General features: G+C 40.9%; 1 protein-coding gene across 7 annotated transcripts in view; it reads left to right on the top strand.

Moving 5' to 3' along the window:
* Nucleotides 1-360: 360 nt before the first annotated feature.
* Nucleotides 361-26,155, top strand: part of ablim3 (actin binding LIM protein family, member 3) — a 64,836-nt gene continuing 39,041 nt past the window's right edge. For 5 of the 7 annotated variants that reach the window (XM_037261596.1, XM_037261595.1, XM_037261594.1 and 2 more), the window contains exons 1-2: nucleotides 382-762; nucleotides 8,516-8,650. In XM_037261596.1, the coding sequence (XP_037117491.1) occupies nucleotides 750-762; nucleotides 8,516-8,650 (148 nt within the window). In that variant the 5' untranslated portion in view covers nucleotides 382-749. Of the gene's footprint in view, nucleotides 763-8,515; nucleotides 8,651-26,155 lie in introns of all 7 variants that reach the window. The other 2 variants (XM_037261591.1, XM_037261592.1) reach the window with 2 other exon arrangements.

The raw sequence follows: 26,155 nt of genomic DNA, 5'->3' as shown, positions 1-26,155 counted from the left end.
GGAAATCTCCGTTCCGACCATATTCTCACTGATTACCACAGCGCAACAAATGCACTTGTTGGTGTTTGAATCATTGAATTAAAATATTATATGCTTTGCCTGGCTCAAAAGTGATCCACAACATACTGTGTATGCACTAAAAACTGACACAGAAAAAAACATTCAATACGTACGTAGATAATATATAAATATATATTTATAAAAATATAAATACAAACTAAAAAACGTTCACTTATTATTGTATGATCTAAGACGTGTTTATTTTATTTTATTTATTTTTTAAAGTCAAACTCTGCGAGTCTGTGTACTTTATTTTGAATAAGTTTACCGGAAACGGCAAACTGTGACTATAGTAGGAAGCTTTTCAGAGGCGCGCTCGCTGTCAGTAGCACAGTGAGCACACCGCTACAGAGCCGGCAGAGGGAGATTATGTGAACAAGGTGGCTTTGTGTTTTAACTATTGTTCGTTTCTACGCGGAAAAAACAACAACACACACACACGTAGAGACAACAGGAACATGAGGTTGATTTTTCGTATTTCATCCCATTTTTTATTAGAATTATTTGTTCCTCCCCCCGTTTTCTCAGAGATGGACAAGAAGCGACGTTCCGAGGAATGAGTGAGTGAGGAGCATCATTTACCTTCGGAAATTCATTCTTAATGACACCATTTGGATACAGTAATCTGAGTGTATGGGAGTATTTTTCGACAAAACGACCTTGCTTTGGCGAACAACACCTTAGACATCATGAGCTCTAATGGTAAGTCAATTCATATACAGTAGGTGGGTGCAGTGGGATGAGCTACTGTAGATCAATAGTTGCCCCTTTAGATAGTTACACCTGAACAGTTGCGTGTGAGCCAATACAATAATGATATCTTTAATTAGCTTAAAATTCAGAAAATTAATTTATTTCACTAAGTTGGATCAAGTTGTCTAACTGAACTGCATAGCTTTAAAAGCTGTTCCTAATATTTTGGCCCATGAAGCCATGATAAAACTGGAGTAATCATATTGCAAGATCAGTAAAAAAACAAACAAACATCAGAGTTGAGCCTTAGTCAAACGTTTGGGGGGATTCTGCTCCCATTTGCCTCTTTTCTTCCTCATTTTAGTTACTATTCACACCCATGACATTGACTCATATTATCATACTTATACAATTCCTCACGGGCTCTCATATGCTCATGCAGCGTAACTGGAAACTTATTGAGTTGTATATTTTTAAAGGAGGTCTTCCATGGATATTCAACCCCCCAAAGACAGCTGTTTCCCCCACTAAATGCCCACCTGTCTCTTCTCCATCATGCGGCCAATGGAGGAGGAGAAGCAATGCACGTTTTCTAGGCAGCCTACTGCTGGTCTCGTGGACTTTGTGTGATTGCGATTCAGAGCATGACAAAGATGCCCTTAGCCCCCTGTTGTACTTATCTTCGCCAAACCCGGGGGCTGCCGTGATGTTAAGCTGACCTTGTATCAGCTGACTCTGACCCTGATCCCCTGTCAGCTGAATCAGGACTTTTCTCCCACAGGGCTGGTGGCGTCAGTGAATGTTGTTGCGCAGTTGTACAAGTTGTCCTTTGTTAATTCTCGAGTAAAACAGATTTTTCAGGGGAAAACATCTCCTCAGTTGCAGAAGTTCAAAACGCCGCGTGTAGTCCCGTCCAGTTCTGCTTCCACTTCCCATCATGTCAAATTAATGGCATCTTGTATTACTGCATCAGTCATACACTGGTCTGTCCTTGTAAGAATCTCCATCATTCGTCCAGGCTCCTAACTTGCTCCTCACGAGCTCCCATGTAATGTATGCTTCAACTGTGACCATTTACTTGCATGCTGTTTTTGTTCAAGCCACAAAGGCAACACTTTCATGGTAACTCTCGTGGAACAATAACTTCTGTTCTGGATAGTACCATTGCAGGTTTGCAACTTGGAAACCTGGAAAAACTTCCAAAAAGTCAACCCAGATTTGGCTTATTAAGGGTTACGTTAGTTTGTATTTAGAGTCGTTGATGGTGTAGGTGTACACATGCCTGACTTGTGTGCCGGCAGCGTGGGATCAATTCCCACTCGGAGGCGGTTCTCCATGTGGGTCTGAATGGTTGTTTGTCTCAATGTGTGCCCTGTGACTGGCTGGCGACCAGTTCAGGGTGTGGTCTGCCATTTGCCCGATGTCAGCTGGGATAGGTTCCAGCTCTCCCGCGACCCTGGACCGGATATGCAGTGTTAAAAATGGATGGGTGGATAGTTAGTATTTATAATACACTACTTCTCCATCTGAAGTTGTCTTTTTTTAACTAAAAGTCCTTTTAAACTAACTAATTTTTTTCTGGAAGTCCTCCATCTCACCCTGCTGAAAAGATTTCAAACCGACACAGTTTAGGGATGGGCATTAGGCTAAATTGGATGAGATCCACTCTGAGAAAAATATGATCAAGGAATTAATTGTTGTTTCTGGAATTTCCGGTACATGACAGTCTTGATCTGAATGTTCCGAACCCCTGCTTTCAATCTGAATGTGCTGAACCCCTGCTTTCAATGGAAGTGTTGTGTTAAGCACAATAATGCAGTACATTGGCTAGACTTGAGCCTTTAGCTTGAAAGTGGCTCTGAATCTTCATCTAAACCTAGCTGATCATGTCATTGGTGCAGAAACATGGTGTTGAAGTGGTCATTTTGTAAATGAGCCTCAATGCTAAGTAATAATGGGACAGAAGCGCTGCGTGACATCTGGACTATTTCAGAACTAGGCAGATAACAAATGATCTGCTTTTTTTACACACTTGATGGGTGGGCAGGCACTCCAGAGACCAAAATATGTGTATATAATTCATTAACGAGTCAATTTTCCCAGATCTGTCCCTTTCAACAGCTCCTCTGCAACCAAGTACTATCGTACTCTTAATGATCAGTTAATTGATTATTATTTACTCCTCTGCAACCAAGTACTATAGTACTCTTATTGATCAGTTAATTGATTATTAGAATCAGAATTGCCTTTATTGTCACTGTACACAGTACATCGAAATTTGAATTATTTCCCTCTCCCTTGCTAACAGCTGTGGATTAAAGATGGTGATAAATTTAAGTTTTACTATCTCAAAAGGCCCTGTAAGGTTTAGGGTTAGTTTCCCACAATCTAAACACACACTGGTCTTCTTAAGGTTTAATATGGAGGGGGGTTTATGACATGGGAAGAAGCGCACATGAAGGGCTGAAGAATGAGCACACAAGCCAATAGCATATCAAGTTGGGGTTTACCGCAGGCTGAACGCTCGAGGAGTGTGTCAGTGCTGTCACAGCAGGCAGATGGTGGTGCAACATGCTTAGTGAACATGAATCTGCTGGCATGAATACATCTGAGGACAGATCCTTTCCTCCAGTCAGTCAACATGTGTCCTCCTGTTCCCTCCGGCACTCTTCTGGCTTGTACATGAATGGGCCTGTTAAGCCAAAGCGAGGGCATTTTCCACGGCATCGGGCGTGATAGACTAGAAGCCATCACTTTATACACAGCGCTGTCTGTCTTCATCTGTGAGGCAATCACATGAGCACTGGGATTATTTTGTGTCTATTCTGATATTGTAAAAGTCATCAGACTACCCACATTGAGTAAGCAAAGAAATATGTTTTGTTGGCAACACAGCAAAAATGCTAAGAATATAAACCTTGGAAACATACATACGTATAACACAAAAATCCTGTGCTACTTTAGACACTGTGGGGAAGTAGAGGTAACCATTGTTACTGGCATCTTGATTATCTTGTGCACCACAATACCTCCAGACAGTTCCCATCTATTTAAAGCAGTGCTGTATGGAGGTTCTCCTGACATCATTAAGCCCAAAACAGTCAGAAAGAACTTTAAGTTATTTCTAATGACTGAAAAGACAATCTTTATTTCTGAATTTCTCCTAGAAAATGGCCTGCCAGAGTTCTGGGTGTCATTTTGAGTGTCCAAATGGAATGGTGATTCAGGAGGATGTGTGGTCTTTGCATTCTTTATTACAGTGACCTCAGTCAGTCGTTTTATAATTGTTTTTGGTTTTTTTAAGTTGTGTAAAGTAAGTACATATATGGCAGGGCTGCACAATGGTGGCCAAAATTGATAATCATGATTACTTTGCTCGAAACTAATCAAAATCATTAATCACAATTAATCGTCACAAGGAAAACGTCTGTATTTTTACTGCACTACTTTCCAGACAACAATACGTAAATAGTTTTCAGTGAAAAATTAACCTCGATTATCGTTTTAGAATAAATGATGAATTAAAGAAAATCTAATTGACTCAAGTGCTCACAGAATAAATATGCTATTATCTTGTCACTTGACCTGCATTTGAAATAAAATGCTGGGTTACAAACAACCCAATTTGGGTTAAAAACTGGACCAAATTATACACAACAACCCATGTTTTTAAAGAGTGTATCAATCATAATCCAAGTAAATAAGTATATTAGTGTAGCATCTACTCTTGAAAAGTGTTTTTGGAGTGCAAGCAGTTTGGTTACTGTACTGTACAGTTTTGTTGTAGCCAGTACTGCAGGGGACATAAAATCTATTTTTGATTGGGCCCTTTTAACCAGAACAATATTCCATAGGTGAGGTAAACAATGTATGGTGTTTCTCCTTTTTTCTATGACCTAGGCCTCTGTTAAGATTGAGTGATCATTCACATTGTCAGTGGTGTAACCTTTTGCTCTCCCGTTGCACTGGAGCAGAATGTTAGTCTTGATACTGACTGGGCAGTTGTAGCTTTGATGAATGCTCCTCTCCGAGGTCTCGTCTGATTTGATAGAGGGAGAGTGGGGTGAGGTTGGAGGGCAAACATCTGATCATTTGCCACTAGACTTGTTTGTGAAAATTTCACCATTACAAAGACTACCGTATTTTCCGCACTATAAGGCGCACCTAAAAACCTCCAATTTTCTCAAAAGCTGACAGTGCGCCTTATAATCAGGTGCGCCTTGTATATGGACCAATATTGAGCCACTACAGCAGGTGTGTCCAAAGTCCGGCCTGCGGGCCAAATGTATATAACTTATATATGGACAAAGTTTTAAAATGGGCCATTCATTGAAGGTGCGCCTTATAATCCGGTGCGCCTTATATATGGACAAAGTTTCAAAATGGGCCATTCATTGAAGGTGCGCCTTATAATCCGGTGTGCCTTATAGTGCGGAAAATACGGTACTTATTCTCAAAGATTCCTGTTAAAGTCAATGAAGCCAAGTGAGCAGCAAATACAAATTAAAATGGATTTATAGGTTTTGAGTTGCCATATTTGTTGACCTTTCATCAAAGACAAAGTTTGAATGGAAATGGGGTTTACCATTAAGATGTGAAACAAGAGGGTTGGTAAGTGTCGGTAAGGATGCTCAAACCATTTAGACAGATTAAAGAAACGGCAAGAGGTGCGGTAGCTGTTCCCAAACTGGTTTTGTTACATTTTGCAAAATGTTTTAACGACGCAACACCAACCTCCTACATTTCTAACCGGGCACCATCCAATCTCCTCTACTTAAAGCATTCCATTGAATATGCCCCAATGATCACCTTTGGTTGCAGTAATTGATCAGATTCTCTGAATACCGTCCATGTTTTTAGATTACAGGGTTCATGATGGGATAAAGTTTGAGAGTACACCCCAGATCTCAGTAATAAACAGTTGCAAGAAAAAGTGGAAAATGAACTCTTTTAAATGAACTTGATTTCTGCATAAATCGGTTATGAAACGTGATCTAAGATTCTCAAAATCAAGTCAACAAGAAAATAAAATCTAAAACAATGCCACAAAAACAAAACTGTATGTGTGCATGTTTTCACTGACGATGAAATGTAAACATCACAGTGTACAGTAAAAAAAACCTTTGGATTTAATAAGTAGTTGACTTTCCTTTGGCAGCAATAAACTCAGCCAAATGTTTTCTGTAGTTGGAGATCAGACCTAAACAGCGGTCAGGAAGGATTTTAGAACATTCCTCTGGTCAAAGGTTTTGCAGTTCTGCAATATCTATACACACATTGCCCAGGCACAAAACTTTCAATGTGCCAGTTTATTACAATTCCACAAGGTCGCCACATTGATTTTCTTGATTGTTATCTCTTCATTCCTCATCACCAACAATATCCCAGCATCCCTCGCGGCTGTGCTCCGAGCATACTCCGTAGCGGTGGCTGTCAGGTCAGAGGCAGAAATAGTAGCAGTCTCTTGGAGTCTGGGGAGGCTGTCTGCCTCACTGACCCTGACCCTGTTCTTATCACCTGTCAGTTTGAGCCAGGATTCTCCTCGGGCACTTGCCAATGATTTAGTCTGGGATTACGCCTGGTGCTTGGCGGCTATCGTTACAAGAATGACTCACCACCTCTTCACGGGGAAAGATGGAGGCCTTGAATGGGCTGAATCGGATTGAATCCACTTACATAATTGGATAGAATGTAGTAATTCGTATGTTCCTGAGCCGATTGTGTATACGTGTTCTCACTTTAGGTACTACAGCACGTTGTCATTCACACTAGAGGTGCACGATATTGGAAAGACGTGATATTGTTGTTGAATATAGTAATATCGATATCATTGTGATATTTAACATGTACCTAAAGAAATTACTTTTTTATTATCTAATGAACGAATTCATTTTTTTCTTGCTGAAAAATAAGCAAGCTCAATGTGTTCTTAGCTAATTAATTGTAATAAATTGTAATAAATTGTAATTAAGCTTGATATTGTTTGCAGGTTTGCATTTGACTGGCCAAATTCACATAAAAGCATATCATTCCATGAGAAAACTATTGCAAGTGCATATATTGATATTTTTTCGATATATTATGCAGCCCTACTATACAAGTCAAGCAAGCCTTTCTTTCATTTGATTCACTAAGCTAAATCTGGCACTTTGTATTCAATCTCCCAAGCACTTAGCACTTCATCTTTTTGGTCGAAACCTTTCCTGGGTGTGGAGAGCAGAGGATATTCCAGTTTGTTTTGGCACCATTCTCTCTCTCATTCTCTCTCTCTCTCTCTCTCTCTCTCTCTCTCTCTCTCTCTCTCTCTCTCTCTCTCTCTCTCTCTCTCTCTCTCTCTCTCTCTCTCTCCTCTCTGTCTTGCTCTCTATAACACTGTGTCTTCCTTACACACATTTATTTGCAAGGAAGTGTCATTATTCAGTCCACAAGCTTAACTTTGATCAGGTTCCATTGGTGCAGCCAGCATTGTGAGGGGAACAATGAATTAACAGTGATTTAGGAGAGACTGAGCGTATGAAATAATTAAGCTTGCATATTTCCAAAGCCCACTCTCTGGGTTTGAACGGGAAGGTAAACATCATACAATCATGCATTAGGTTCTGCCTGCTGTCCATACGAGACAGACTCGTCGTATAGATGCACATCATCCGGCTCACGGCACTCAGGATATGAGGCGTGCAAGGCTCTTAGACATTTTAAGTACTGTGAGTCCTTTGAGAATCCTTCAGTGAAATGGACTGAGTAGCTCAAGCACACTATGTGTCCATGTGCTGCCACCGCTGAAGCAGCAAAGTCCTTCAGTCAGCTATTTAGATGACAAGTAAGGCCAGCTGGTTCTCCTGCCATTATACCTCTCCACCACTCGGATGCTCCTTGAGGAGGATGAAGAGCTAAATGAGCAAGGGTGACTGCCTGCAGCTGTTGATTCACAAAAGCTGTTGATTTACATACTTTTTTAGGGTATCTGGGTGTCTTGTCAATACAAATTCCCATTATTTTATTTTACACTATTAGTAGAGGTGCAACAAAAATTGATTTGGATTAGAAAATCGATTTTGATGCAACCAAAAAATAGACTGTGGTCGTGGCTCCTTTCGGCATTTCCCCGAAGGGGTCGCCACAGCGAAACACCTGTTTTTGTCCAGATGATTCGCATGAGAAGTGCTTGACGCAGTTTTTACCCCAGAAGCCCTTCCTGACGCAACCCTCTGCACCCGGGTTTGGGACCAGCACATGGGAGACAGTGACATGAGTCTTCCACTTTTATCTTGATGCAGCAATTTTGGTTATAAAAAATAGAGTAGAGGGCTACATTAGGTCACAAGACGTAGGTGTCAACACACATGAATAACATTCTCCCATCTTATTGTTGGTCTGACATTTGCACAAAGCCCATTTGTTTGTGCCATTAACAAAGAAACTATTTTTCTCATACTGTAAGTCATTGTACTATCAAAATGATTTTGAAGGATTGCTGCTTGATGAACTTTTGTTTTTTAAACAGCATTCAAATATTTTTTCCATGAAATGATCAAAACATGGATAGGTAGATAGACAGACAAACAATGAATGAATGAATGAATGAATGAATGATTAAATAAATAAATAAATAAATAAATAAATAAATAAATAAATAAATAAATAAATAAATGAATGAATGAATGAATGAATGAATGAATGAATAAATAAATAAATAAATAAATAAATAAAAGACTGCCGATGTAGCTGTAAGTTTTACTGTTTTACTTTCTGTCCACCTCAGCGCATCACCAAGGCTCAACGAGAGGTGAGCCAAGTGGTGGGCCAATTCAGTGTCAACGGTGTCGTGAAGTGTGCAAAGGAGAGGTGGTTCGAGTTCAAGAGACCCACTTTCATGTCAAGTGTTTCACCTGCACAGGTAAGACTTGATCTATACATAACAGTAGGACTTATGAATTTTGCAGTGACTAATTCAAGGCAGAGAGTATACACAAGGCCCTAGTCACGGTTTTACTATTTCTGCAAACAACCTGCATTGACTGCTTAGAATAGTATCTCTTCTTTGCTAATCCATCCTAGTCCCCATACTGGGTGCTACTATTAGTGCACAGTGAGGATTGGAGCGGATCAGAGTTGCCTTGCGGGGGGACTTAGACTCCTGCTAAGGTGGCTTGTAATAGTCAACTCAGAAGGGATTTCCCCTGTTGTACACTGCTTTCTAATGACATTGTTTCCCAGCTTTTTTCGTGCCACCAGGCAGGAAAAGCCCTACAATGGAGTAAGTAAAGTAGTGTTCAATACTGTGCGGAAAGTTTTTGCACCCACTGCTCATCGTCACATGGAGGCAGCTTCAAGTTTACAATGAAATAACACTTTATATTTTATGCTTGTATTAAAAATTATATTAAAGGTTTGTTTTCGCTAGGGACTTCAATATTTTTACAAGTACACCGGTAGTGGCTTCTTTGAAATTTTATTTCTCTGGTTTTACGCTGCACACTACTGATAAGGTAGCAAAATGGCTTATCTGCAGGAAAGGCTCAAGGTCTCTTTCAAACATGACGGTGATTTATGGCACACTTACAAAAATTGGTGCTCCTCCGGAAAAGGCCTTATGACAGTCAAGTATGCGTGCCGAAGCAAATTAGAAATCAAAGAACCAAGAAACATCATTTGTCATGGGGCCGTGTGGCTTGAAGCCAGTAGGTTTAGGAAGGAATAGTGCTACCTCTAAACCAAGAATCACTTTTCAGTCATGTGCAAATGATTTTATATGAAGCAGCTAAAACTCAGGGTGGCAATTGCAGAGTAACAGTACCTGTGCTACAGCAAGTATGCAATAATCAAATATATTAGACGGATAACCATTTATAATACCTCTAAGCATAAGGCGTAAGCATACAATAAAAGGAAAAGATTAAAATTAGTGAATAGAAAAATATACTTTTCTATTTCAATAAAAAAAGAATAAAAACACTGTTGTGTTTAACATGGTTTTACGGAATAAGATTATTCTATTCTTATGCCATTGATTATGACTCCAATAACTAGATACAGTTTTATTTTGTATTAAAGTGTATTATAAATGTTTTTTTTACCTGATTATTGTTTATTAACCAATTATTGTTGTCGACTTGGGATTTAAGTGGTTAAACAGAAAACAATGAAACAATATGGTTTCATATTGTACTCACAACCCTTGAAATTGATTCAATTTTTTTTTTTCTCCCCAAAGTTAAAGCTGATGTTTGCAAAAGTCTTATTTTGATTACACAGAAGAGATAACGGTACTACTTTAATAGTTAATAGTAGACTGAAATAAGAGGATTTAACACTTAAAGTATGTCTCTGAATAGTTCATATAATAGCATATAATAATTTGATAATTAATTAGTTGTTAATTAATTGATAAGAGGATTCAAACACTTACATTATGTCTCTGAATAGTTCATACGTATAATAGCATACCGTTTTTCCCATGTATAATGCGCAAAATTTAACTAATTTATTGTCCTAAAATCTGGGGTGCGCATTATACAAGTTTTTTTTTATTTTTTATTTTTTATTTTATTTTTTTTTTTTGAAGAAAATCTCCCTCGAAATAAAACTTGAAATCACCTTTCTTCTTGTTTGTTGTCAATCGCGCATCGCATTCAGCCATCCTGCCCAACACACTTAGTAAAATTCATAATTGACGACACATCGTTTGATGCGATGATGCAATCCTTGATGGTGTGTTATTGTCAAATATTATTTGTTTTTTAATCTCCATCGCAAACCGGATATCATACGGAGGCCGCCATTACAGATGCGCAGAACGGATGCGCAAGACACTTCAGCTATATAAAGAGCGAGAGTTCAGTTCTCTACCTAAATGCGTATTACAGGTAATATTTTATTTCACAACACTTTGCCTTGTTCCTTTCTTCTCTGCTGTTCACTTCAAACACGCTCCATACGAACACAATGCTCTCGTATCAGACGCTTGCTCGATCACCTGCTCGTTTGCTGTCACAATGTACCCTACACAAATCCGAAACATTTCTTCGCTATCGAGTTTGCTAGCGCATGCGCAGTAATACTGACCGGCAGAATAACATCCGGTTGTTCCCAAAGATGATCTTTTTTCTGAAATAATTTTACGTTTACGGACTTAAGTAGGAGTCAAAATTTGGGTGCGTATTATACATGGGTACAGGCTTTTTTCCAGCATCAACATGCCATTTTTAGGGTGCGTATTATACATGGGGGCGCATTATACATGGAAAAAGACGGTATAATAATTTGATAATTGATTAGTTGTTAATTAACTGATGAATTTTCACACCTCTTGTATCAAGGGAGATTAAGTCGGGCAACATCAAGTTTTCAAATTTTTCAATGCTTATTACCCCTGCAAACATTGTTTTCCATACCATCTGTTCACCCATTTGTTTTCTGTCTGTCTTCAGGTTTGTGCTCATAAATGTATTAAGGGGATAGAAAAAATAGCACTACGCAGAGTATATTGTTCAAATCTTCTCACAGCTTGTGTAGTGTGTGTGTTACAACAGCATTCTGTCATTCTACGCTAGATGAACACACTGGAGGCTACTTATAACACGCTCCCTACGTGTAAATGTCTGTCACACGGACGCGCACGCACACACACACACACACACACACACACACACACACACACACACACACACACACATACGTACACACACACACACACACACACACACACACACACACACACACACACACACACACACACGCACACACACACACTGATATCGCTTGTGCATGAATCCACATGTGCATTTTTGTGCACGCATGCTCTATCACTGTGGTTGTTAAGAGTTGCTGTGGTAACGGACCGGTGGGGCACCCGTGCCCTGGTTGGTGGATATTCTCAGCATCTCTATGGTGCTATTAACCAATCGCAGGGCACCATTCGTGCCCCAGAGAAAAAAATGGGGTGGTGAACACAGGAAGACAACGGAGGAACGAAGGGGTGGGGGTTGGGTTGTTTGTGTCACCGAAACATTACATCATAACTTTGGTCTAATATCAAGTAGGTTTATACTGTATTTCTGCCACTCCTCTCCCATTCCTTACTCCCGGTCGCTATGTTACAGTAAGAGCAAACCTTCAGAGATCAACATCAAACAGCTCTCTCATGTTTCAGAGCGCTCTTCCCATCCGAGTTTATGAGGCATTATTGTGTGGCCAGACAATTCCACATCCTGCCCTATAATGTGTAGGCCTCTATGCGGGCCTCTGCTCAGCCAGCAGTTTTTCACAGATTTTATTGTTCTGTGGTTGACTCCCCCTCACGCTCAAATGCGCTGTTTTTTTTGAACTTTTGAAACTCCATTGACAGCTTCATGCTTGTTGCTGGTACTGTCTGTTTTGTTTGGTCCACAATGAATTTCTAAAGCTGACTGGCTGCAAATTAAGATACATTTAAAGAAGCTGTATCATGCTATTTTAAGCTTTCCACAGTAAATTATAGGCATGGATATGATTGGATATTATTTCCTTTGGCACAATGATTTTCTTTGACTTTTTCTAACCCATGAGTACGATGTCTGGTTCACTAATACCCTGCCTCTGCTGTACAGTGATCCCTCGCCACTTCACGCGCTCCACCTATTGCGGATTCGTTATTTTGCAGGTTTATAAGTAACGAAAGAACGGCGTTTAAATACACACTGATAGCGCGGGGCGTGCCTCTGAGTAATGTGCATCACTGCGGACAAGCGCGGGAAGCGTGGCTGCCAGCCGTGCACGAGTCGGAACAGCGACAATGAGCTCTGATAGCGCGGGGCTTGCCTCTGAATAATTTGCACGTGACTGAGGACAAGCGCAGGAGGCCTGGGAGGCCTGGGAGGCCGACAGCCGGCCATGCGTGAGGGAAGAAGCACCCACCGGTGCAGGAGTCAGGACATGTGGCAATATCTCATGTTTGTTCTTTTGTTTACTGTAAAGGTACAATACATTCACAGTTAGTGTGGTGCCGTAATCCGGGAGGCGGCTACTTTGCATTGCTTGACAATGTAAACCACACTTCAATTTAACTTGCAATACACCCATGCCCACTCGCGGCCAACAAGAAACCCAAAGCGTTGGAAATTTCAATACAAAGGTGTCTAAATACTTAATTAATAAATGGATGAATGAAAAAAGAAAGAGGCGTCTTTATGACTATGAGTAAAGACAACAGCAGTCAGGTAAGCAAGGCAACGTAACCCCTCTCTTTTTATGGTTAGGTTACCCATTGCCCTTCTTCTGTGGTTAATTTCGTATGGAACATGAGTAAAAATCTTGCGCAATGCCGAGTTAAAACGTGCCCAGGTCTTCAATACACTCAGTATGCAAATGTGTTATAAACTAGGGTTTATTGTTAACGTTTTATTGTTGTTTTGAAAGGTAGTAGTTGAGAACCACCAGCTGATTAGCGTTTCATTTTCATTTAGCCTGTGCAACTTAAGTCTGTGCAATTTAGTCAACAGAGGGAGAGAGTGTGAGAGAGGAAAGTTTGTTTTGCTGTTGTTTCGAAAGTTGTAGCAGTTGAGAACTATCGGCTGACGAGCCATTCGTTTAGCCAATGAAACGTCAGTACAAACAAAACAACGGAGGAGGGAGTGTGAGAGAGAGGAAGGGGTGCCGTGTGTGCGTGTGTGTGTGTGTGTGTGTGCGTGTGTGTGTGTGTGTGTGCGTGCGTGCGTGTGTTAGACTGATTGACAGACTGCATGATTGGACACTGCAATGAGGAGCAATCTGTCTGTCTCCCGATGTTTTGTTGAATGAAGTTGTATTTGTAAACTTATGTAGATACTGTTACTGAGTAGGAGGTGAAGCAACTGATTATTTAAAACTGAGTAATTGTTAATCACTCATTAAACTTAATTTGAGTCAGTCAAATTTTGTCTCTCTGGTCTTCGGGGGAGGGGACTGGATGACTTTAGTTAGGGGGGCCCCTTGACATATTTTTGCCTAGGGCCCCATGGAGGTCTGTTAATACGTATACCGTTTCTACTTCGCGGATCTTCATTAAATATCCAGGTGGTTCTGGAACGCATCTCCCGCGATAAACGAGGGATCACTGTACTCACTATTGTCATTTTAACATGGCTAAGAGCTCCAAAAAGTTGATTTGGTATGCTATGGGTGCTTTAAGGTTACATTTTGCTTCTGTAGCTCACTTGGAAATCTAATCTTTTAATCTCGCCGACTGGAAGCTTTTTCTTTCTGTCCTTCCTGCTGAAGGCCACTCAACCATGAAATCAAGGATGACATAGTCATGCTAGGTGTGTGGAGGCTAATGTCAAATGCCATTTCACCAGGATGACAATCCTCTGTCAACAGATAGATGCCTTCAGTTGTGTTTTGGAACTTTGGAAATTGGTGTGTTGAACTCTTTAAGTTTGTTCTTTAGCCTTTTTGTCCTCAGAGAATCGTTGAGTATTCCTGGATTACTGAACTTGACCCAAAGTGTTGTCTTCTGTTATATTATTGTCACTGTAAAACTCGGTTTTCCTTGTCCCTACTTCCACTGCTTCTCAATTTCCCTCATATTTGCTCAAAAGGGCTGACTGTGCCCTATTAAAAGATTCAGACCATAGTGTGACTGTAGTCTAGACAGTACTTGGAAAACTGTTTGCCTTTATACAATTGAGATGCAATTGAAATTCAGATAGGAATTAAGATTAAGGACAGTTCCTCTATTTTAATTGATTAAAAAATATTTAGACAAAGACATCCATTCATCCATTTTCCATTCTGTTTGTCCTTCTCTAGGGTCACGGGTGGGCTGGATCCAAAATGTGTAGTTAGGACTGAAGTGGTTGTCATCACAGTAGTTGTAAGCACAGATGTTTGTCATTTACTACCATAATTTCCTTAATGGTGATGACAATCCGTTGGTGCAATTAAGAATTTAACCCACCACTTATAAGTTGTGAGACTATCACTCCACAACTGAGCCATGTGAAAAAGTCATTAGGCAGTCAGGAATCACCATTGACCAGAAAATGTTGATGGCTGGGAATCTGAAAATGGGTTTAGTTATTCTCAGGGGTTGACTTATTCTAGTAGGGCTGCTGTTAGAATAAGTACCCCTGTAACTTTGTTTAAAGAGGGGGGAACCTATTCAAATTTGCTACACTTGGTGGAAAATACCCCCAAGAAGACACAGAAAAAATAAAGTGATACTGCCATGGATGGCACTGCCAGGCCCTACTGGCAGCAAAATAAAGATACATTTATTGCTCAAAGACAATATGATACGATAACCAGGGTTAATGAGTTTTCCGACTGTGCGAGTGGTCATTGAAAGCACCTCCATAATTTAAAAAAAGAAAAGAAAAAGAACCAACGGCTTCCGTCTTTCACTCAATGGGTGCGCGTTCCTGCAGGAGGGGATACCTACTTTGGCACAACACCGGCTGTACTCCGTGGCAAGCTCAATGATACGCATGCCTTTGCCATGGCTCCAGTTCGTATCTCGAAAACTTTCACAGGGTATAGGCTTTCGTAAGTAGAGGTACCACTGTATGAGCCATACTAGTGTTGTAGTAATAAGTTACTACAGAGTATAACAAAATGAACTTTTTGGACGAGACGCATAAGTACAGAGTGTCGGAATGTGTACGGATCTTAGTAAAGGAACATCGGCACAATTGTATGTAAGTAAGTTGCTGTTATGAGGACAAACAGATTGTGCGCCTCCCATCTAAAAGAAAAGTGCATGTCAGGATGCCTAACCCATGAGCACAGGGTCAAGAGGACACCACAATGCCAAGGGTCCAAGTATGGTCCGCCAGCTCCATAGAGGCGCCCAGAACAGCCTCGGGAGAGCCAGATACCCCCATCCGCCACCATGGCGGGAGGGCAACAGCCTGCAACCGGATCCACGAGTGATCCACAGCAGCTGGAAAAGAGGCCGGATGGATGCTCCTGAGAGGATAGATCAAGAGTGGACAAGAGGGAAACAGAACCCCAGTGTCATGCCATGAACCTTGTTCACACACACCTCCCGCCCTCTCATGAGGGTCCGCAGGTTTCCTACTGACAACCACTGAAGCCATGCATCAATTCAAATCAGGAAGTGTGTAATTTATAGCTCTCTAAGCTACCCCCAGTTCAGCAGCAGGTTTACTTGATGACACGGTGTTGAATTACAGACTGAGACAACTCACATTTTGTGGCCCACAGTCACCCTTTATGAATTGTGATCTATACTCCGAGGTTGCAACAGAGACGAAGTGCCTTTGATTGACAAAGGTACCTTACCCGCATGTACCGTATTTTCCGCCCTAAAAGGCGCACCGGGTTATAAGGCGCACCTTCAATGAACGGCCCATTTTAAAACTTTGTCCATATATAAGGCGCACCGGATTATAAGGCGCATAAAATAGAAGCTATACTGCATCAAACTGAGGTTGACTAGGGTTGCGGTATGCATCCACTAGCCAATAACCAACGAGCCCTCTGTAAACAATCGCGTTTCTCAAACGATCTCCTATAAAATGATCAGAACTGACTAAAGTTCGATCTAACGCATTGGTACTACTTACCTATGTTTCCCTTCCATATCGATCCGTAGATTTACTCGAAACATTAACAGAGCAGCCTATTTTGACATGAAATAGCCTGGTACGTATAGCAGCTATCGCAATAGCATTAGCCATCCGCAAAGTCTCACGAGCCTCAGCTCGCAATCTCCCATGAGCCTCAGCAAAGTGTAAACAATCGCGTTTCTCAAACGATCTCCTATAAAATGATCGGAACTGACTAAAGTTCGATCTAACGCATTGGTACTACTTACCTATGTTTCCCTTCCATATCGATCCGTAGATTTACTCGAAACATTAACAGAGCAGCCTATTTTGACATGAAATAGCCTGGTACGTATAGCAGCTATCGCAATAGCATTAGCCATCCGCAAAGTCTCACGAGCCTCAGCTCGCAATCTCCCATGAGCCTCAGCAAAGTGTAAACAATCGCATTTCTCAAACGATCTCCTATAAAATGATCAGAACTGACTAAAGTTCGATCTAACGCATTGGTACTACTTACCTATGTTTCCCTTCCATATCGATCCGTAGATTTACTCGAAACATTAACAGAGCAGCCTATTTTGACATGAAATAGCCTGGTACGTATAGCAGCTATCGCAATAGCATTAGCCATCCGCAAAGTCTCACGAGCCTCAGCTCGCAATCTCCCATGAGCCTCAGCAAAGTGTAAACAATCGCGTTTCTCAAACGATCTCCTATAAAATGATCGGAACTGACTAAAGTTCGATCTAACGCATTGGTACTACTTACCTATGTTTCCCTTCCATATCGATCCGTAGATTTACTCGAAACATTAACAGAGCAGCCTATTTTGAAATGAAATAGCCTCGCGGGTACAACAGCTATTCGGTGACGCCCCCTGACTACAGTTGCCGTAATGTTGGGAAGCGATGCGACCTTGTAATTTACTAGTCGTACTAAAACGTACTGAAACATTTTGGCAGAGCACTGTGTACAACCAGTATGGATCAACAAATTCATCAATTGATCCATATATAAGGCGCACTGGCCTATAAGGCGCACTGTCGGCTTTTGAGAAAATTTTAGGTTTTTAGGTGCGCCTTTTAGGGCGGAAAATACGGTAAATAAAATGAACACCAATGCAAAAGCTAAACAGTGATCCATTTATAACGCAGCCAATGAACAATGTGTATGTAAACAAATTCTCACTCTTCCACATCTTTAGATTGTTTTGTTTTTTTCTCAATGAAGGGAAAATGAGTTAGATAGACAGGTTTGATAAATACTAGGGCTGTACGGCTTCTCTTGATTGCATCATTTTATTAGTTCTCCGTCAAGACACCATTAATCCCATCACCATTGCATTCATAACATCTTATCTCAACATCTCTTTATTCCGCTGTCTGATGTCCAATGCAGCATATACAAGACTTAGCTGAGAGCAATGAAAAGGCAAAGAGTGGTTGTGAAGAAAAAAGAAACAGAAACACAGTTAAAAGTGGGGGTTTACACGGAAGGGTGGCTTCCTGTAGCTATAGCAACTACTGATACGCTTGTCCAATCACCAAGCTAAAGCCCGGTTGCTAGGGAGAGAATGAGTGCGGGAGGATATGGGACTCCTCCCCAATGGCTCTCCAGGATGCACGATACATGACGGGGTTTCATTCTTCTGCTCATCCATGTCCAACGTCACTCTACTGAAGGGTTTTCACTCAATGTTGTCTTGATCTATTGTCTTGAAATTTGTGCAGATATTTATGTTAAATTGTCACTATGTGTGCATACATGCATGCGTGTGTGCGTGCATGTGTGTGTGTGTGTGTGTGCCTGTGTGAGGGAAAAAGCATTCTGCTCTGTCAGACAATAAACACAGCCTTGCTCTCCGTATATGTACATACATAAATTATGGTAACACGTTCCCATTCTCTTCATCCTTATACACCATTTGACAAATCATTCCTCAGCCCTCAGAGGTCCTCTGTAGCTTGACTGGTTTGAGCAGACTCCACTGGGCACCCATCTGTCTCCATCCAAAAGCCACTGCAGAGTGCCAAAAGATAGAAGTCATTAATGCACAGTATTACTCCACTTGAGAATTCCGCTTTCAGCCTCCACCCACTGTCTTTGTTTCTTTGTTTACATCATCCTTGTCCTTGTCCATCGTTGAAGATTTCAGTTTTCAGCACAACAGGTTTCAAATTTGATTATAAGACATTATATAAAAATCCCGTTAATGTTAGAATAGAATAGAATAGAATAGAATAGAATGCCCTTTATTGTCATTTTACAACTTAATTGTACAACGAAATTGGAGAGCTACTCCCTTTCTGGTGCCATAAGTACCGTAATTTTCGGACTATAAGTCGCGTTTTTTTTTCATAGTTTGGGTGGGGGGGCATACTGAGGAGCAACTTATATGTGAATGTTTGTCAGGCTTCGGGGTGGAGTAATGGAGCGAGGCGACCAAGTGCAGCTTGGACCAGGGTTTATTGCGGAAACCAAAATACAAACCCGGCAAACTGACGTGACTAAACAAAACCAAAAGGACAGACTCGGCAAGCTGACGTGGCTAAACAACAAACTAACAGGTCTAACCGACCAAAACGTGAAACAAAAGACAGGAACCAAACAAACCGAGTGACAGTGAGACATGCATTGTCCGCACATCTCGTGCAATGCTCCGACATAGAGTGACACGCAAACAGAACTCAAATACGACACAGGTAACTAAAGGCAGGTGCGTGTGATTACACAAATCAAGGGCACACCGGAAGGGAGGGGTGAGCACACAGACACAGAACTGGGGACGAGACATGACAATGTTTTCACAAATTTTCAAAATTCAAAAAAGAAAAAAAAGAAAAAACAAAGTTAAACTGCGATAAACTAACCGCGATGTAGCAAGGGATTACTGTAATTTGAATTTCAAGTGACGTCAGTGGCGCGGCCGTTGTTTACATAAAGGACAAAGATTCGATCACGGGATGACGAAGATGACGAAGGGCCCCACGTACTACCGGCATCATTAGCGGCTTTGTTTGTAAGTGACACGGAGGTCGAAGAGTTTGAAGGATTTAATGATTTGGAGTGACACAGAAGGTTTGAAAAACTATTATGGCTTTTACGCACGCCCGGTCCTACTCTACGGAGCTCTCTTTCACCTCCGTGGATTGAAGTCGGGGGCCGGCGCTCGGCCGGGTGGCTGTCCAGGGACGGTGGATGGGGCTCGAACATGGCTTTTACGCACGCCCGGTCCTACTCTACGGAGCTCTCTTTCACCTCTGTGGATGGAAGTCGTGGGCCGGCGCTCGGCCGGGTGGCTGTCCGGGGGCGGTGAATGGGGCTCGGACATGGCTTTTACGCACGCCCGGTCCTATTCTATGGAGCTCTCTTCCACCTCCGTGGCTGGAAGTGCCACCTCCGGGGATGGAAGTCCACGCCGCCACACACCTGGAAGTCAACGCCGGTGCTTGGGGCCGTGTGGTGGTGAACTATTTATGTTATAGTTATTTGATACATTTTATTTCGTATAGCAACTTGTATATGTTTTTATCGTTACAGTTCAGTACTTGTTGGCTCGTTGAACTCTTGTTTTGTTAAATAAAGAGACGTTTACCAAACCCACGTCTTTCCTTGTACTTTGTTAACGCTATAATATAGTTATATACTAGATCTGTGGAATAACGACGAGGCTGACGTCAGGGCGCACGCGCAGCGTTGTTGACAAAGGACGAGGAATTTGATCGATGGATTTAATGATTTGGAGTGACACAGATGGTTTGATAATATTGTTGTTTATATGATAGTTATTTGATATATACTTTATATATCGTTATATGGGTCTGTGGAATATTTAGAATATTTAGACGTGGCGCGGCGCATAGGCGGCATCGTTTCCATAAAGGACGATCGATGGATTTAATGAATCGGAGTGACACAGATGGTTTTATAAACGTGTTATTTATGTACCGTAATTTTCGGACTATAAGTCGCGTTTTTTTTCATAGTTTGGGTGGGGGGGGCGACTTATACTCAGGAGCGACTTATATATGTTTTTTTTCACAAATTTTTACTTGATCATTAACACATCACTTACTTACAAGTATAGTTGACCACTTCACATGTTATTTTTAGTATAGTTGATCACTTCACATGCTTTGATATCTTTATCTTGAACATATTCAAAACATGGAAACAAGAGAGAAAAAATCAAATAAAGTACCGTATTTTCCGCCCTAAAAGGCGCACCGGGTTATAAGGCGCACCTTCAATGAACGGCCCATTTTAAAACTTTGTCCATATATAAGGCGCACCGGATTATAAGGCGCATAAAATAGAAGCTATACTGCATCAAACTGAGGTTGACTAGGGTTGCGGTATGCATCCACTAGCCAATAACCAACGAGCCCTCTGTAAACAATCGCGTTTCTCAAACGATCTCCTATAAAATGATCAGAACTGACTAAAGTTCGATCTAACGCATTGGTACCACTTACCTATGTTTCCCTTCCATATCGATCCGTAGATTTACTCGAAACATTAACAGAGCAGCCTATTTTGACATGAAATAGCCTGGTACGTATAGCAGCTATCGCAATAGCATTAGCCATCCGCAAAGTCTCACGAGCCTCAGCTCGCAATCTCCCATGAGCCTCAGCAAAGTGTAAACAATCGCGTTTCTCAAACGATCTCCTATAAAATGATCGGAACTGACTAAAGTTCGATCTAACGCATTGGTACTACTTACCTATGTTTCCCTTCCATATCGATCCGTAGATTTACTCGAAACATTAACAGAGCAGCCTATTTTGACATGAAATAGCCTGGTACGTATAGCAGCTATCGCAATAGCATTAGCCATCCGCAAAGTCTCACGAGCCTCAGCTCGCAATCTCCCATGAGCCTCAGCAAAGTGTAAACAATCGCGTTTCTCAAACAATCTCCTATAAAATGATCGGAACTGACTAAAGTTCGATCTAACGCATTGGTACTACTTACCTATGTTTCCCTTCCATATCGATCCGTAGATTTACTCGAAACATTAACAGAGCAGCCTATTTTGACATGAAATAGCCTGGTACGTATAGCAGCTATCGCAATAGCATTAGCCATCCGCAAAGTCTCACGAGCCTCAGCTCGCAATCTCCCATGAGCCTCAGCGAAGTGTAAACAATCGCGTTTCTCAAACGATCTCCTATAAAATGATCGGAACTGACTAAAGTTCGATCTAACGCATTGGTACTACTTACCTATGTTTCCCTTCCATATCGATCCGTAGATTTACTCGAAACATTAACAGAGCAGCCTATTTTGACATGAAATAGCCTCGCGGGTACAACAGCTATTCGGTGACGCCCCCTGACTACAGTTGCTGTAATGCTGGGAAGCGATGCGACCTTGTAATTTACTAGTCGTACTAAAACGTACTGAAACATTTTGGCAGAGCACTGTGTACAACCAGTATGGATCAACAAATTCATCAGTTGATCCATATATAAGGCGCACTGGCCTATAAGGCGCACTGTCGGCTTTTGAGAAAATTTTAGGTTTTTAGGTGCGCCTTTTAGGGCGGAAAATACGGTAATTAACACTTTAAAGCGCCATATCCTCTGGACATGTCCTCTGTCACCAGGATGACATAAAGGTGAAATTTGATCAATGGATTTAATGATTTGGAGTGACACAAATGGTTTGATAATATTGTTGTTTATGTGATAGTCATTTAAAATATAGTGTATATATCGTTGTATGGGCCTGTGGAATAATTTGAACTGCGGCGCGGCAAACGGCATTGTTGACAAAGGACGATCGATGGATTTAATGAATTGGAGTGACACAGATGGTTTTATAAACGTGTTATTTATGTAATAGTTTTTTTTAAATAACTGAATGTTACGTCAGACCCGTTCTCAGCTCCTCGTTTGTGTTTGTCACGTTAGCATACCGTATCATTTAGCCTGTTGTTGCTCGTTCATGTCTGTTCTTGGTGTTGGATTTTGTCGAATAAATTGCCCCCCAAAATGCGACTTATACTCCGGAGCGACTTATATATGTTTTTTTTCACATTTTTGGGCATTTTATGGCTGGTGCGACTTATACTCCGGTGCGACTTATAGTCCGAAAATTACGGTAATAGTTATTTGAATAACTCTGAATGTGATGTCAGGCCCGTTCTCAGCTCTTCGTTTGTGTTTATGTCACGTTAACATACCTATCGTTTAGCCTGTTGTTGCTCGTTCATGTCTGTTCTTGGTGTTGGATTTTGTCGAATAAATTGCCCCCAAAATGCGACTTGTACTCCGGAGCGACTTAGTATATATGTTTTTTTTTCACGTTATTGTGCATTTTATGGCTAATGCGACCTACATTCCGGAGCGACTTTTAGTCCGAAAATTACGGTATGTGGAAAAGAAATCCCAAAAGATAAACATTACAAACAGTTTGACTTAAAATATCTTATGATTAGAACGCAGTGATTACATCAGGTGAAGAGAATCATATAGACCACAGGTGTCAAACTCAAGGCCCGGGGGCCAGATACGGCCCGCCACATTGTTTTATGTGGCCCGTGAAGACAAATTGTGCATCAAATTCGTGTGTCATTACTAGAATTGCAAATTGTCTTCACTTTTAATGATATCTTTTTTTTTTATATTTGACCAGTTTTAACTCGTCTGATTTGAAAATGAGTTATTTGTCAGTTTGTTTTGTAGCTTTTACTGTATATAATTTGAGGTGCTCATACATTTATTTGGGTTGACAAGTCATAATGGCCCTCCGAAAGAAGCTATGACTACAATGCGGCCCGCGAAAAAAAATTAGTTTGACACCCCTATATATATATAGACTCACGTTCATATGTATTAAGAGTGAAATGACGATGGGAATATGCGGTAATCCACAGTGACTACTTGGCTGGCGCATACGTACATGCTTTTCTCTCTTTCGAGATTTTGGAGAAATGTACAGATGACGCTGGCCAGTGGCCAGTTTCCATGCCACCGCAAACTTTTTTTGATAATAAAGATGAACGTTTTTTTTATTTCAGCTACTTTTACCAGCCTCATCAGCTTACGTTTTGCGAATTCCCTCTTTTTTCATTGGTAACTCTTGTCTTGATAATCTGATCATGCAAAGTGGATTGGAAGTAATTGTAAAAAGTCAAATTTACCCACTTTAATGTAACTTATGTTTGTTGTGAAACTTATCGCATTAGAATGTGAAATTTATCCCAATATAGTAACATGATGCTGACCTTTTTTTCTGGTGCGGGAGCAATTTGCACTCATACCATGGCTACAACAGAGACAATGATTCCATCTTTTGGATCAACTGTAGAAGAATGTACACATTTCAAGCGTCTGAATGATTTTATAGGTGTTTTGATTTTGGCATGCATCTGCTCTCTTTTTGAGTAATGGTAAATGTATTCAGTTCTTATTCAGAAATCACCTGGATTGCTCATCCTTGTCATGTGATTACAAATGTTTTCATTGCCTTAATATTTGGATCTGCATGTTAATGTTTGCCTGCCTCAAATAGTTCACTATTTGCTGTAAAAGTGAATCAAACCAGCGACTTGGTCATCTTAAAAATAGCAATTTATTTACAATTTATGCAATAGCAAGAGGAAACTGAAATTGAAGATGCCTGCATTCAAGGATGTGGGTTCCAATGTACCATAAAAGCCATTTGATATTGTTTGCAGTTCAGATAACTTCTGTGTGCTCATCACCAAAATTCATGGTTACATTGCCCATTAAATACAGTCATTATACCTTTTAAATTGAGCACATCAGCATTTAGCTGAAAGCCTTTACTTAGATGCAGCCTGACATTACGTATAGCTGACGACTTCAGCTTTCTCCTTCTCACGTCTGTCTGACTGTTTTCTCTTCCACCTCTGATTTGGTATGACTCTGTTAACTTAGTATTTAATGCAAGGGCATGTTAGTGGAACCCACAGCGTCATGCTTGTAGCTCAATTGTGGAGGAATACAGTGATCCCTCGCTACTTTGCGTTTCGTTTATCGCAACTTCACTACATCGCGGATTTTTTTTTTCCAAATTATAAAAACGTTTAAAAGTCAAAATAAAACTTCTCAATTGAGGAAACGTGTCTAACCTTTAGGACAATGTATTTTTGCTCCAAATGTTCGTTTACATTCCTTTAGAAGTCCGTTTTCGCGTGTTAGTACGATCGCGAATTTGCATCTTTCCGCTACCTCGTTACCCGGCCCAGTACTTCTTGTTGGTGACCGTACTTCGCGGATTTCAGTTATCGCAGGTGGTTTTTGGAACCAATTATCCGCGATAAACGAGGGATTACTGTACCTCTTTTGCTGAGTACTAGGTTTAATCCTCGTTTGCCTTCGTTGTTCATTATTATCTTTCACAGCAGGCCTAAAACGTTTTACGTCTACAGCAAGATCATTTCACCATAAAGCACACTATACTCAAGTGCATAATCAGCTACAATGCAGTCACGGTGAGACAACATTGTGGTCACCCTCCAATGTTTTGAAGCTGAAACTTCAAAGCTGAGACACGAGGAGAGAAACGGGAGGTGTCTAAATGATTTTAGGTTTCTCGCCTGGGTTGACTTGAGATGGGAATTTTAATTGCGTCTGTTGGCAGGAGATAAATACCCAATCACCCAGACCCCCTGTTGGGGTCTCATCAGTGTAGTTCTAATGACCACAGCTGCTGACAGCAGCCTGTGTGTTAACCTCGAATCACTTTGCTTGTGATCTCTCACCAAGTCCTTGGACTGCCTGAAATGAGAAATCAGAAGTCAAAAGACCTGTCTTTTACTTTCAGGCATTAGAAAGCCACTCAGGGATTGATCTGAAAATGAGCAGAATGCATTCAATTAGATCTTTGATGTAGTACTTAACATGTTGTTAAATTCATTTTGGAAACCGATTGTGGCTAAATCTAATTATGTTTGGTAACATAGTATAATATGTATTTCTCACTTCAAAAGATCTTATTGTTTATGTAATCATAAAAATTAAGATTGAAAGTCCCTCTTGGGTAGCCATGGAATAACTCAAAAGCTGAGAGGTATTCACGGGGTAGTAAAACAGACCCGACAAGTTCCACTTGGGTTTTTATTCGACTGCTGATTTTATAGGCGTATGTTGCTACCATGTGCTGCTGGTTGTGCAGATGTAACCAAAGCCTCTCGTCCTTGAGCCAACCAAAGCCATGCCTCTGCAGGGGCAGGAACCTCTGGCTCAAGTCCACCCACACTTCTGGCAGCAAAATTGTGGAAGGATTTAGAATTTTTGCTTGAAGGTAAAGAGTGAATTTAGTCTGAAATCTAACTTTTTGTAAGTTTTTGAAGAATTGTGCTTTTACTGTATATTCATGGAAATACAGTTCTCTGCAGGATTCTGCTATTCAACATATTTGAAAACATGACTGCATTGTAACAAACTGTATTACATTAAAAATGACTAATGTTTCTTTTTGACAAATGTAAATCTCTGAACAAGGTTGTTGTTTGACAGTTACGATATAACATTGAGCATGCTATGCTTTGGTACGACTGAAGTTACCGGTCAATTCATCATCATCATTGGTTTAAAGTCCGCTTTCCAGGCGCCGCTGGGTTGGACTGGATTCTCAATATGGCTTTCTTCCACCGGGGACGGTCCATGGCCATCTCGTGGTTGAGAGTCCTATACTGAGAAAATTTTGGGAGCAAAACGTTTTACAGCCGGATGCCCTTCCTGACACCAACCCAAGGGGAAATTGATTTTCTGTAGGGGTTGACTCCCTTAGCCCATTCCTCTCCCGAGGAGCCCACTGGGCAGTGGTACTATTTAACCCATAGTTGGGGGTCAATTCAAGATTGAAAAATGCCCTATTATCGTCATGAAAGTGAA

The sequence above is a fragment of the Syngnathus acus genome, chromosome 10 (genome assembly GCF_901709675.1).
Source record: "Syngnathus acus chromosome 10, fSynAcu1.2, whole genome shotgun sequence".
Classification (NCBI taxonomy): domain Eukaryota; kingdom Metazoa; phylum Chordata; class Actinopteri; order Syngnathiformes; family Syngnathidae; genus Syngnathus; species Syngnathus acus.
This window is presented reverse-complemented; position numbering and strand designations above follow the sequence as displayed.